Raw genomic sequence first — 13,615 nt, forward strand, 5'->3', positions numbered from 1 at the left:
ATCTATCTATCTATCTATCTATCTATCTATCTATCTATCTATCTATCTATCTATCTATCTATCTATCTATCTATCTATCTATCTATCTATCTATCTATCAGTTTGCCTTCTCTATTTCAAGCTATTCCCTTTATCACTAGAGATGGTTATGTGGGAAAAATCCCAGTAGAGCAGCAGTTTCTAAAAGACCAGCCCATCTGGCACTAATAACCATGCCACGTTTAAAGTCACTTAAATCACTCTTCTTCAGTGGATAGTTTTGACCATGTCTACATATTTATGCACCAAGGGCTGATTAGATATTTGCGTTAATGAGTACACAAACAGGTGACCTAATAAAGTAGCCACTGAGTGTATATTTGTAAGGATAACTGCAGTGACATTTCAAAGTCATTAAATTCCAACACTGAAGTTCTCTCTTCCTGTTTGTACGAAGGAACATATATCAGTTTTTTGTTTGTTTGTTTTTTTAAATCCTAAGGGGTACATCCAGATTCCCTGGCAATCAGCCAATATTGAACCAAAGAGTTGAAATTCCTGCCTGTACAGCTATTCACTGTTTCCCCCCCCTTGCACTGTAGATGGGTATCATCTGATATACTGAGCATTCAAAAGGAATGTAAGTTCCTACCGAAGTATTTATTTTCCCTTTCCCTCTCTGTTATTTGCATTGCTTTTCATTGCTCTTTTTGTGAAACTAGCAGGCACTCACAGGCGGTTTTGTTTTTCTTGAAGGCGAAAATCGCTTTCATATGGATAAAAATCTTCTAGCATCACAACAGAGTACATAGAATCTGCCTGTGCGTTAGTTTATTTCAGATTCTATCTGTTTGTCAACTGGAAACTCTGCTGCTGCACTTGCACCTGCCTTCAGTGCAGCCTCAAGTTGTTTGGATGATCAGATTGCACCTTGTCTCGCGTGTATCTCTGTGTGCATTTAGACTCGTGCACACCTGCCTTAAAGGTATCAGCTTTTATCAAAGATGCAAGCTGATTCATGTCAAGAAGGGCCATCCAGGCATATATAAACAAGCCTAGTGGGATTTCCTCTTTTAAAATCTGAATTTTTCTAACAGCCAAGTCTCTCTTGGGTGTTTTTTTTAAATTAGCATTTATATATGGCTTATTATGACAGAATATTTTCCTTCTGCATTGAACTGTGTTAAATTCTCAGCTCAATACTGAGCTAAAGGAGATTTTATTAGTGGAAGAACAGCATTTATTAGCATTTTAAATCATTGTGTTGTAACTCTCCCTTTTAGAAACCATCCTACGACTGCTGAAGACTAAAACTATCCTTCTTCTGAGTCCTTGTATGGCGTACAGCGGTAAGTCAAATGCTTTTGCATATTAAATACTTTAGCCTCCAGTAAAAATGCCTGCAGCTACAGCATGCGCTCCCTGTTCTCCAGGCCTTGAGCTATCTTTTTACAGTGGAGTGTATGGGACGTGTATCGGAGCAACTGCACAGTTTGCAGAAGCAGCTAAAGGCTTGATTGGGATCTCAGGGATTGTTGTAGGCATTGGAGAAATAGTAGGTACGTTCACTTTCTGCTCTTAGCAAAGTTATTTAAAGTCATTCAAGGCCGTGCAGATTGATTGATTTATGCAGAATATGCCCTTTTCCATCAGGTGGGGGTTTGTTTGGACTGTTGTGCAAGAACAGCCGCTTCAGACGAACTTCTGTGGTGTTTCTGGGAATGGTTGCCCATTTTGTTGCTTTCTATTTGATCTTTCTTAACATCCCTGATGATGCCCCCATTGTTTTTGAAACCACATCCCTAAAGAAGCCATATCTAACCCCAAGGTATCCAGTTTTTATGATAATTTAGCATATAAGAAAATACTGTTTGAGATTATGCTTTGATTTTATTTCTTCTTTTTCTTTCTTAGTGTATCCATTGCCCTGCTGTGCAGCTTTTTGCTTGGACTCGGGGACAGCTGTTTCAACACACAGCTCTACAGCATATTAGGCCATGCTTATGCTGAAGAAAGCACGCCGGCTTTCGCCATTTTTAAATTCATCCAGGTAATCCTGAGTTGCCAGTTCTCAGACGTTGTTAGCAGAGCAGACCAAAGCTGCTGCAAAATGTGTTCCTTCCAAGTGAAATAAATTCACCTGAAGTTACAGTACAAAGAAAAAAGGCAGATGTGCTGGATATCATACCTTCTTCCTTTTTTTTTTGATTTTGAATTGAAAATTAAGCTCTAGAAATTAATGTATGCTTTATAACTATTCAAAAAAAATCTTTTTGATTTTGTCAAGGCATGGAAAATACACCACAATGCAATGAACAGAAACAAACTGAGAAATCTTGACATGGTTGTACCACCTAGTTGAAGTCCAGCTCAGATTCTGCTGTTACTGGGAAATTGTTAGTAGTAAATCTGAAAGTGGGGTTCATGATTTTGAAAGTAATAGTATGTTTAGTATCTTATAAAGCTCTCTGATTCTGCCCAGAAAAATGAAAACCACGTGTGATTTAAACACATCTCATCTCTTCAACGCCATCTTCAGCGCAGCACTGCTACCAGTGCTGGTGCTGTTTTTCATGCACTCTGTAGGCCACACCTCTCCCACATGTGCATTTCCACTTGAGAAACATTCAGACTTTTATGGGGATCAGGATATAAACCCCAACCCAAACTGACAGTGGAATGCATGCAGAATCCAAACTTCAAGACGGAGCATTGGGTCAGCTCAGGAGCATGTTTATGGTTGATTTAGGTTCAGACTGTTTATGAGGATTTCTACGACAGTATAATATCCTGTGGTGTATGAGGGAGAGCATCATGTGAAAATGAACTGAATGGTGTGGTTTGCCTGTAATATCATGCACTGGCAGACAGCAAATTGAAAATACAGGAACCCTTTTGGCCACTTCACCATTATCGTCACTCACCACTGGCCACATTTTGCTCACTGTGGCTTTTTCCACTCCTCCTAAATAAAGCTTAAGTTGAAGGGTCATTGTTTGGATTGTTTAGAATGGCAATGATCTGAAAATAGCAGACATTACAGAAGTTGTGCTGTGCTACTCAAGGATATGACTTTGAGGAGGTGATTGGTGAAGCTGGAAAACTTAATATTTTTGTGTAATAATTTGTGCAACTTAGTTTATTAGAGTTGTAAAAGCACTTTATCATATTAATCAACAACATTAAATCTGTCTGTCCCTTGTTAGTCTGTCTGTGCAGCAGCTGCGTTCTTCTACAGCGGTTACATCATGCTGATGTGGCAGCTCCTGCTGATGGTCATCCTGGGCTTCACTGGAACACTCTGCTTCTTCGTGGTGGAGAGGATGCAGAACTTCTCTGTAGATATACAGGAATTTTAGGATTCATCTCAGCATTAATGGCTTTCTGAAACTCATTTTCAGGATAAAATGAGGCCATCAGAAATCCTGTAATTTAAAAAAATCTCATTTCATGAAGCGCTTTTTAAAAATCTCTTTCTATAATGAAGCACCGAGGGTCATGCAGATTCACATAGCATCGACACTAACGAGAGTTTGAATTGATGCCATAGCTGAAACCAAGCTGCCTTACAAGTCTACACTGTACTTTGCACAATCCTTTTTTCCTCTCACTCTACAAAGTGGTCATCGGACATCTTTAAAGTTATTTTTCTATTACTCTGTTGTACTGCACGTGGTCTTAATATGGAATTTTAATAACTTACCTTATCATCTGCTTTGCATTGCTTTGGAAGCTCATGTTCATAATAACGGTGCCATTGTTGAAGTTAATTTATGAATCTAAAGCGTTACTGCAGGATGTTTAGTGCTGTTTATAATGACAAGAATAGATGACACTAATTAATGCTTGACAATCACTTCATTTTTTTTTTTTTTTTTACATTCTTGCATATTAATGTAATGTTTTCACCAATTTTGCTGAATAAATTTTAAAACACTGGGGGGGCTCAAGTATAGACTGTGTTGTGGTCTACATGATTATTATAAATCATCATTTAAGTCAGCGGTGCAAATGTTAAAGTCAAGGCAAGTGGGAACAGCTGACAAAAGGTTTGATCTGTAGATAAACATTAATGTGCTCATGTGTATTAATTAAATTACATGTGACCTGTAAACAAGTTGAGAGCCTGCACTTTAATTTTTGGGTTGTTTTCTTTCATTCTTCATTCCAATTCACAAATTCTGGCTCTTAAAACAATGTGGCATTATTGAGCTACTTATATTACATATCTGTACAGAAATAATCTCGAGCTTTTTCCAAATCTATGTTTCAGATTTATTGGGGTTTCAGCATTTTCTCACTAAAACTTGTCTATTGCCTACTGTAAATCGAATGGATCTAATCCTGATTTGCCAGATTTATTTGAAAATCAATTGCCATTAATCAAAAAGAAGGCGAAAGCGAGGTCTAAGTTTAAGAGAAAGGGTTACAGGCCCAGAGGTCCCACATTACTTCACTGGTAATTGAGTATTGATTACATTATAATGAGAGTAAGCAGTTTTGTGTGATCTTAAGTCAATTGTGCCACTTACTTGACAACAACAAAGCACTGAAGGGCTAAGTGAAGTGTACGGCATTTACTTACAGAATTAAATCCTGGCAGGGTTCATATTATTAAGTTTGGAGAGATAAGCTTGTGAGGGAAGTAACCAACTTTGGATAGGTCTATTACCTGAAATTTGCAGAAACCAGGCCAAACACTGGCATCTTTAATGCAGGAGGCATTATTTATTACGCCACCTTATCTACAGAAACAAAAAAGGGAAAGAGGCCTCATAGCTAAACTTGCATATTTTTAAATATTAAAACTACTTTTGCTTGGTTTTACCAACATTGCAATACTGCAGTGTAGGTTGGGAGAATTTAACTGACCCAGAGACAGACATTTTAAGTTTGGTGTGTGTTAACAATGCTACAATATTCCCAGGAGTGGACATCCCAGCAAATCTACCCCAAGGTCAGATTGTGCAATGCTCAGGGAATCTGCAAAAAAATCCCAGAGCTACATCTCAGACTCTAAAGGGCTCAGTTATGTTGAATTTTAAAGTTCACAACAGTACAATTAGAAGAAGGCTGAACAAATGTGGCTTGTTTGAAAGGTTTGAAAACCCAAAGACAGCACATCTGCACAAACAGCTCAGACTAACTGTCAAACGTGGTGGTGTAGGGGTGAGGATTTGGGCTTGTTTTGCAGCCACAGTACCTGGGCACTTTGCAGTCATCGATTCATCCACGAATTCCTCTGTAGGCTGAAGTATTCTAGAGGCAAATGTGAAGCCATTTGTCTGACAGCTAAAGCTCGGCCAAAACTGGGTCATGTAACAGGACAATGATCCTACGCACAGGAGAAAATCTACAACAAAAGAAAAGAATCACGGTGTTGCAATGACCCAGTTAAAGTTCAGGCTTCAACCTGATCGAAATGCTGTGGGGGGACCTCAAGAGAGCTGTGCATAAATGAATGCCCACAAGCCACCATGTTCAAAGGAATGTTTCACATGAGTGTTTATGCTTCTTTTTTGGCAAAACCACTTTCAGAGTCAGACAGTATATAGCTTGTGTTTTCAGAAAAATATTTTAGCTTGTTGAGGCCACTTTGTTGTTTTGAACTACAATTCCTTTGTATTTTTTACCCTCTTAAACTGAAGGAAAAAGTGTCTATTATATATCCTTTCCTTGAGCTACAGCGCTTTATCAAAGCATTCCCCACAACTCTTCAAGTTCACCTGTCTGACACTGCCTTGATTTCCCAAAACGCCGCTACTTCTGACTCAATCCAGATCAAACACGCATATTAGGGCAGATCTGCTTAATTTTGTCACTTCCTCACATCATAGTTGTAATAACCAGGCTTGACTGAACAGGACCTACAGGATACACGACTGTGGCTTGTCAGAGGTCTGAAATCCACGGCTCCCTTTGTTGTCAGGTTTTGCGTTTCTGGTGCCAAACAAGAGTTGTGCTGTCAAAGTACTTTATCAATGAGATGGTTTTAATTTCAAAGTCTGTGTATGCCCAGGGGATTAATTCATTTAATTTATTAATTTTCATCTGTGACCTGCTTGATTAGCTCAGGCTGTCAGTTTAACCAGAGAGCCGTGTTTATTACCACATTTCTGTACCTGTAGCTCACTTGGTTATTAAATTTGAAGACTTGCCTCATTTCCATGAATTATGGAAATCACACATCTGAGAATATTTGTGGGAATAAGGTTGAGAACACAATTAAATAAGCCAATTTGAAAAGAGAAACATACCCTATCAAATTAGATGACTAACAACCCTCTGTAAATTATATGCAGAATGAAATGAGCAGAAACACTTTTAACTGCTCATTTGTTGTTTTCTGTGGCTGCCGGTCGCTTTCCACATAATAGATGTTGCAATCATGAGCAGCACAATTAAAGTAATCATTGAGCAATGTGTGTGCATAGTTCATGGATCAAAGGTTTTTGTAATCAGAGGTCGTCCTAATACTTTTATTAGCCTCACATTAGTTAAAAGCTCTCCAGTGACCTTCTTCAACGGCAGGAGAAATCAGGCTGAACTAGTTTCATTACACACATGCTATATGGTTTTTTATTTGGAAACTGCAATCACGACCACCAGAAGCTGACAGAGAAGCTGAGCTCTAAGGAGCGGACGTAGTGCCAGTGTCGGACAGGGATGAAAAGAACGTCTCCAGGCTGTAACACGCATTCGAGATACGGAGCTTTGGCAAACTCCGGGAAGCGCTCGGCATCTGGATTTTCCACCTGCACCTAGACGGAAGAAGTCAGAAATTGGAAATACTGCATACATTTGCACGTCCAACATGTGCTATCTCCATGGACTGTCAATCCTACCTGACTGGTATTGTGAAGCAGCTGTGATTGATGAGGGTACAGCTTGCCTGTGTCCTCGGGGGAATATAGGCGAATGTATTTGCTTCCCACTACCTGTATATACAGAAGGAATCCCATGTGGTAAGGAAACTGTTATCACATGATCAACCTTTGACATTAATTTAATTCATAAAGCATTACAGTTAACAGCACCTGCGCCAGAAAGTTCTGTTGAGGATCTTGGTGAAGAGGAGAGACTGTACCCCCGGGACCAAACCACGCATTCACAGTAATATCCTCTTCGTCGCCTTCACCAAGACAGCAATAATCAGGGAGGCGGATATCATCCTTGAGCTCTGGTATCTAAGGTATAATCAAACAGTAATAGGGCATTTAAGACTAATTTTACTTACTAAATAGTATCTTTTTTTCTCATGAGAACTTTGCCAACATTTCCTGGCAAGTAAAAAGAATTGCTAATTATTTTTCCACCTTCTGCCATGCAAACTAAAAAAAATGCATGACTTCTTTTTGTCAGTATATCCACCATAGTTTTCCAACTGAAAAATATTCATAAATACTCGATGGATTTCCGTGAAAACTGGCACAGATATTCTGCCATAAGGTTGGTTTTTACTTAACTATTACTGATGAGCTCCCGTACAGCCTCAGAGAGCCACCCGAATGTCTGCAAACAGTCTGTTTATTTATTGGAATTTTCAGTCTCATTACAGCCCAGAGATATTTATCAGCCTGATAAATATCAGTCACAGATTGGCCTCCCCAAAGCCTGGACCTCAATATTACTGAAACAGTGTAGGATCATCCTAACAGGGAATTAAACAAAAGGCAGCCGACATCCAAAGAAGAGCCTTGAACGTCCTTAAGAAGCCTGGAGAACTGTTCATGAAGACTACTTAAAGGAATTACAAGAAAGCTTGCCTAAGACCGTTCACACTGTGCCACATATTCACTTTCAAGCTCATCAGAATTATATAATCTCGGTTTTTGCCTTTTACCTTGTATTCCCATGTATGTTTGCAGATGTTTCAACAAATCACTGCACAGACTTTGTATTTTCCAAGTGATATATAAAGAAATCAAAGCTTTTGCACATCAAAAATAAATGTTTCATTTAGAAACATGGCACTATAAAATCCCCAAGAAATGTAAAAAAATATAGATGCTGTGTGAAAATCGGTCTAAATGGTGACTCTGTGGCTGGGATCCTTCTAATCTAATCATAGTCCAAAAAATTGATCTTAATTATCCAGCCCTGATGTTGAAATTACTGCTAAAAAATACCACTAATGTTAAAAGCGATCTTGTGTTAGTATGACAGCTAGAAAAAGAATCCCGTTCTTTATAGTGCTGAAAATGTCATTTTTAAAGAAGTGTTAAACTGACAAAATTATTCACTTTTATTTTGGTGTTTCAAAACTAAAATTCTGAACTCTACCTGGTCAAAAAGCTGGTGCTGAGCCAAATAACCCAAAGCTTTCACTCCATCCTGTTCAATGTTGATACACAAAACAAACAACAAAAGCCCAGATATCATGTTAGAAATCCCAAGGTCTTCTCTTTCTCTCATTCACATAAATCGGCAGTCCCCCACCTCTGGGCCACAGACCGGTACCGGGCTGCGAGGGTTGCGTCTTGGGTGTGAAATTTATGGTTTCCAGGGTTCTTATTGTTTACTCTGTTTCCCTGGGTCTTTTTCCTGTGTTGTAGTTGTGTGTCTTATTTTGAAAGAAATATTTACGTGTTACCATAGCGACCAGAGAGCATTAAGGGGCAGAGGGGAGGGTGTTACTCTCAATGTTGTTGGCGCATTTCAGGAGGACGCTGCTAATAAAGTTACACAATTACACAGTGAATTTGCGTTTAGTGTTATATTTACAAAATACCACAGTTTTTGTCTTGTTTTTATCATTTTATTTTGTTGCATTTAGCCGCGACACCTTCAAGCCAGTCCATGAAAATATTGTCTGACATTAAACCGGTCCGTGGCACAAAAAAGGTTGGGGACCACTGATATAAATAATGTGATTTAAAGACTTGCTCAAGATGCACTTACTTTACTCAAAACATATCTATCAATGAATTCATTGACCGTGAGCAGCGTTTGTGACCAATCCTCATCAGTGTACCTGGATCCCACCTCAACAGGAACAGTCCGGCAGCCGGCCACAGACCTCAGGTATTCTATGCTTTGCAGGAGGGAGACAGTTACTTGAGTGAGTCACACATAAATGTGGCGATCCTGGTTTCAAGCGATGCTTCAAAACATCTTATATATAAGCACGTCAGGATGTGACTGAGGTGCCAGAAGCTGTATGTCAGATGCCAGAGTGAATAGGCTGCTGTCAGGAGTGAGCAATGAGAGGGAGGACAGTGAAGGATATTATTAAATTGAAAGAAAGTTATATCAGACGCTGATGTCAGACTTGAGAGTCAGGAATCACATATGCAGAGATGAGTAAACAGACCTGTTGTCCCTATTTGCTCACATAGTTAAGGAAATGACAGATAGATATCAAAGTGATACACACTGCATACTACATGTCAGCTGCCTCTCTGTACCAAAGTCCTTCAGGTTTTCTGTCCTCTCAGCTTGATAAGTGCACTCTGCTGCTGCCGCAAGTGTAAAATAGTCTGATTACAAGGCTGGACTGGATGTAAGTGCTGCATTTAACCAAGGTGGAGGAGCGCAAACATGCCAATACTGTGAAGCTTATTTTCACAGACAGAATGTACAATTTTGAAAGTGGTTTACAAATCGACTTTAACCTTTTCAGTGCATGATTGAGATTAGCATACTAATGAGAGTAAATTGGTTCATAATTGGGGGAAACAGCTGGCTGGTGTCATCCGGACAAAAATATGCAAACCACAATGATTGATAATAGCCAATTAATTAATACAAATAGCAATCATGAACTGAACAACAATACATTCTGTACAAACAAACCTCCAGGGGTGTTTGTTGAAAGCAGGCCAATGGTCGATGATTCCTTCTAAAATCACCGGTTTGAGGGGGAGCAGGAAGTTTGTTTTGAAACTTTCCAGTGAAGGACACTTTATCCTGAGAACCGCCGACTCTTCTTTGATTGCAGAGACAAGCGGGCTTTCAATCTTTATTCTCTGGAAATGATTTCAAAATGAAAAAAAAAAAAAAAAATCAATTCAACCTTTAGAGGAAAACGATAAGAAAAACAAGTCCTTGATTATATCTCACATATGTGAGTAAACAACTATCAATTAAGTCTTCTCTGGGTTCCAGCTTATACTGATTTCAGTGTTCTTTTGTACTGTAAGTGTGGCAGGCAATTTAATCATAGTATGACTTTAAGCTTCTGGGAAATGTGGTGCTACTTTCTACCATTTCCTTGCCCTGATTAACCAAGAACAAATTAAAGACAACATTTCTAAATACTTGTTAGTTGCAGCCCCATTCCCCACTGTGCAGCTCGTGACAGATGGGTAGACTATTTCAACAGCTTTTTTAAGATGATAGCTTTTAAAAGGGGAAAAAAGCACGAAAAATCCTGCCAGCCCTGCACTAAACCCTCCATCTCTATTTAGATGGTGTCTAAACAAAGTGACCTGACATTTCAAAAGTTGCTGCACTTAATCTTCAGTGACATCTGATGGAGTGCAACAAAATGAAGGTCACAGAGGAATTTCTTTTCCAAGCGTCCAGAAGATTTACTCTGAAATGTCCCCATCAGTCACTATTAGTTCGAACTCTGAATCAGGTTGAATGAAATGTACAAGAATGTTTTCTCACAAGTAGAACTATCAGTTAGTAATTACTAAATAAACTAAAGGACTGACAGAAAATTGTGCATTTCAGATGAAAGAAAAAAAAATCGCTGACCTTGACCTCAGCATGTTCACTCTCATCCTCTTCTTTAGTAGAGTTCAATGTCCTTATGTGACTTTGCAGAATCCGAACAATAACCTGAAGTATATCACCCATGATGGCCGCGCCCATGATTAGACCCATGTCACAAGTCCGAACAGCCTCCAGGATCTTGTCTTCGGAAGGACTTTCACAGCACACTGCCGCCACTTTGAAGAGGCAGCCATATGAGTAAACGCGCCTCCACTCCTTGTCCACGTGCCGCCATGTTCCGGTGTTGAGCTTCTCCCATGAAATGTCCAAAATAATCTGAGCATTAAGCAACCGGCTGGAACTTGTGATGTCTCCGTACAGCTGCTTCCTGGACTGTTGCAGCATTTCCACCACACTCAGCTCCACTTTGTCACTGAATTTCAGTGGAAACTGGTCTTCATTAGCAGGCAGTACTGGAGAGATTTTTGACCACAGCGATGCCATTGACAAGAAGGTCGTTACTTTTCACTGTGAAATGAACAATGAAAGTGAGTCAGGGTTAACAGTGAAGTGTCAACTCAAGTTTTTATAATGAAGCACTTAGAAGTTAAATTTGCTCAAATTTAGGCTCACTTTCACCAATTCACTGACTTTTCTTTTTTTAAAGGGGAGAGATGTAATTTAATGACTCCTTATGTATTTAGCTGGTTATTGAGCCCACCAACTGTTAAAACAGCCTGCCATTGTCGCACAAATACACAGTATGCTTGTTCAGCCTCTTTGGTGCTGTGAAACAGATGTATACAACTAATTACTAAACTGGCAACAACAGAACACAGGTGAGGGCATCCTGAGCCAGAACCGGGGGGGCGAGACACATGCATGAAAACAACACTTTTGCCGCATTGTTGCTGGAGCCGCCAACTCCGCCTCCATGTGACTCCATCAGCGTTTGGATGGTCTGTGTTGCTGGAGATGATGCCAAAGCAGGAGGCAGCCAACTCCGAGGGCCTGATTCATTTTAGTACAGAAACGCAGCCCTGTGAACTCAGAGGCAGACTGGACTAAACAAAGAAAGCATTTGATATGCCACATGCCTAAGCCATCCACGACCCTGGAGTGCACTCCAGCTGATTTTTACACAGTCACATGGGCTGTGCAGCAAACCCAAAAATCCAATGGAAACCCCAGCGACTTAGGATATTTGGGGAATTACAGTCCCTTCAGTGAGATTTCATTATGGAAGTCATCAAAGTATGAGCAAAAAGTGAACTTTATCTCATTCATTTTTTTTTCTTTATGCAGCAGCGGGAGAAAGCCAATTATATTTTTCGTTAAAGCCTCGGAGATTAGACTCACGCAGTGCAATTCACTCTATGCTCAATTTTATCCCAAAATCTCACAAGAAACAAAGATGTAACATGAACGCAAGGCTGTAGCTTTAAAACGTGGCTACTTACACATACACACAGAGAGATATATATTTTCCTATAAATATAAATGTTCCTATTTTTTGCTACTAAAGCTTACCGGGAATTTCCCATTTAAAGCTATGACGCAACGCACTTAATACCTGAAACAGGTTTATGGACACAGAAATAGAGGACCAGACCTCATGAAAATATTTAGTTTTCCATATTTATCCCTTTCTTCCTTCGGTCATTCTTCGTCTCTTTTCTGTTACTTGCAGTCTGTGAATTTTGCACACTTGTGAAAAACGTTTTGGCGGCAATGTTTCACGATGACTCGTAAACACGGAGACTTAATTTAAGTTCAAATTAAATCCCTAAAATGCCACATTTACCTTTTACTAAGCCATTTACACCAATAATCCGATAATATCTGTGAAATTACGGAACAACTCCACACACACGCGCGCGCTGCTCTGACGCCTGTGGCACAACAAAAACACACCGGGAGGAAACTCGAATAGCTAAACATATTGGTTCCACGCTGCAGTGTAGATATTAAAAGCTGTATATAAAAACTGATCCCATCAAATTATTAATGACAAAATATTGCTTTTATGGTTTATTTATTTTCAAGAACTTAAGCCTTTTCTTTTCCTTCTCAAAAGGCAGAAACTGGGATTCCCTTTGTGGTCCAGTAGATGGTGGCAGCATCTGCACTTCCTCTAACCCATGAGGTTACAGTCCCACTGCAAAGGCAGGATGGCATTGAATTAAATGGTACTTTGCTAAGTCCTTGGACTTTGCGACCCCCCCACCCTCCCCTTCTCCAAGTCAAGCTGGCGCACTGCACACCCCTGTTTGTTTGTCATGTGCTGCCAGTTTCCTGCCAAGCATACACACTCCCACGCATATCCTACTCCTACACACACATTTTTGCTCACAACCTCCCAGACTACTGGCTATTTAAAACCTGTGTCTGTCTCATTTCTGTCTTTTTAGATGATTAACCAGATGCTCTGAAGCTCAGTTAAAATGAAACAGCGCTCTGGTGACAGCACCACCTCATTTACATACAATTATAAATTTGGCTTAACAGGTGAAATGACAGAGTCCAGTCAATAGACTGTCTTGCAGTGAGACCCCAGCTCTTTTGTCACATTAAATGACAGCACACAACTATTTGTTTTTCCTCCCTTTTAATTGCTCCCACTGCTCGAAACGATTTATGTAAACACAGATATTCCAAGAAGGATGATTGATATTTATCAGCTCAAGTGAAACCATAATTGGATTTGTCTTTTTGATGTCACACAGAGATATTTGGAGGGGCAGGGCAGTTATATTGCTTTTTTAGGGGGTATGTAGCCTGAACAAGCATGATAGGAAACCTTCGGCAGGGAAGTGTAGAATCTATAAACACAGTGCACTATTATCAAATGTCAAACACTCTATGAAATTCAAATATTCTCTCAGTGCAAACTGCACAGCCGCTCTTGTATGTAAAGCAGATGGAAACAAGAGAGCGACAGCGTGGCTTTCCAGGAATCACGGGGGATTTTAAA

The 13,615-nt window shown here is 39.7% G+C and overlaps 2 protein-coding genes across 4 annotated transcripts in view; one reads left to right on the top strand and one right to left on the bottom strand.

Annotated features, from left to right (window-relative positions):
• Positions 1 to 3,852, top strand: part of LOC102312576 (UNC93-like protein MFSD11) — a 10,841-nt gene extending 6,989 nt beyond the window's left edge. The window contains exons 9-13 of the mRNA XM_005920257.3: positions 1,263 to 1,328; positions 1,413 to 1,538; positions 1,633 to 1,807; positions 1,894 to 2,029; positions 3,186 to 3,852. Coding sequence (XP_005920319.1) covers positions 1,263 to 1,328; positions 1,413 to 1,538; positions 1,633 to 1,807; positions 1,894 to 2,029; positions 3,186 to 3,338 — 656 coding nt within the window. The 3' untranslated portion in view covers positions 3,339 to 3,852. The remainder of the gene's footprint in view (positions 1 to 1,262; positions 1,329 to 1,412; positions 1,539 to 1,632; positions 1,808 to 1,893; positions 2,030 to 3,185) is intronic.
• An 833-nt stretch (positions 3,853 to 4,685) lies between these two features.
• Positions 4,686 to 12,538, bottom strand: kdm8 (lysine (K)-specific demethylase 8). 3 transcript variants are annotated; one of them, XM_005920254.2, is made up of 8 exons: positions 12,446 to 12,538; positions 10,684 to 11,169; positions 9,775 to 9,947; positions 8,881 to 9,013; positions 8,263 to 8,313; positions 7,017 to 7,166; positions 6,825 to 6,917; positions 4,686 to 6,740 (listed from the first exon to the last, which is right to left on the bottom strand). In XM_005920254.2, exons 2-8 carry the CDS (start codon positions 11,143 to 11,145, stop codon positions 6,576 to 6,578), a joined length of 1,227 nt encoding a protein of 408 aa, XP_005920316.1. In that variant the 5' UTR covers positions 11,146 to 11,169; positions 12,446 to 12,538; the 3' UTR covers positions 4,686 to 6,575. The 3 variants fall into 3 exon arrangements, with proteins under 3 accessions (XP_005920316.1, XP_042074563.1, XP_005920317.1); XM_042218629.1 differs by having other exon boundaries at positions 12,254 to 12,532; XM_005920255.3 differs by having other exon boundaries at positions 12,172 to 12,532.
• Positions 12,539 to 13,615: the final 1,077 nt, after the last annotated feature.

Source organism: Haplochromis burtoni, unplaced genomic scaffold (assembly GCF_018398535.1).
Source record: "Haplochromis burtoni strain Fernald_Lab_line unplaced genomic scaffold, NCSU_Asbu1 Contig_21, whole genome shotgun sequence".
NCBI classification, from domain to species: Eukaryota; Metazoa; Chordata; class Actinopteri; order Cichliformes; family Cichlidae; genus Haplochromis; species Haplochromis burtoni.

What these genes read in the sequence shown, in the direction of transcription:
- kdm8 (XM_005920254.2), bottom strand. Translation starts at nt 11,145, where the DNA reads ATGGCATCGCTGTGGTCAAAAATCTCTCCAGTACTGCCTGCTAATGAA. An exon ending in TTCAACAAACACCCCTGGAG is followed by an intron (nt 9,014 to 9,774) that starts GTTTGTTTGTAC and finishes CCTCCTGCAAAG; the next exon opens with CATAGAATACCTGAGGTCTG. An exon ending in AGCACCAGCTTTTTGACCAG is followed by an intron (nt 7,167 to 8,262) that starts GTAGAGTTCAGA and finishes ATTATACCTTAG; the next exon opens with ATACCAGAGCTCAAGGATGA.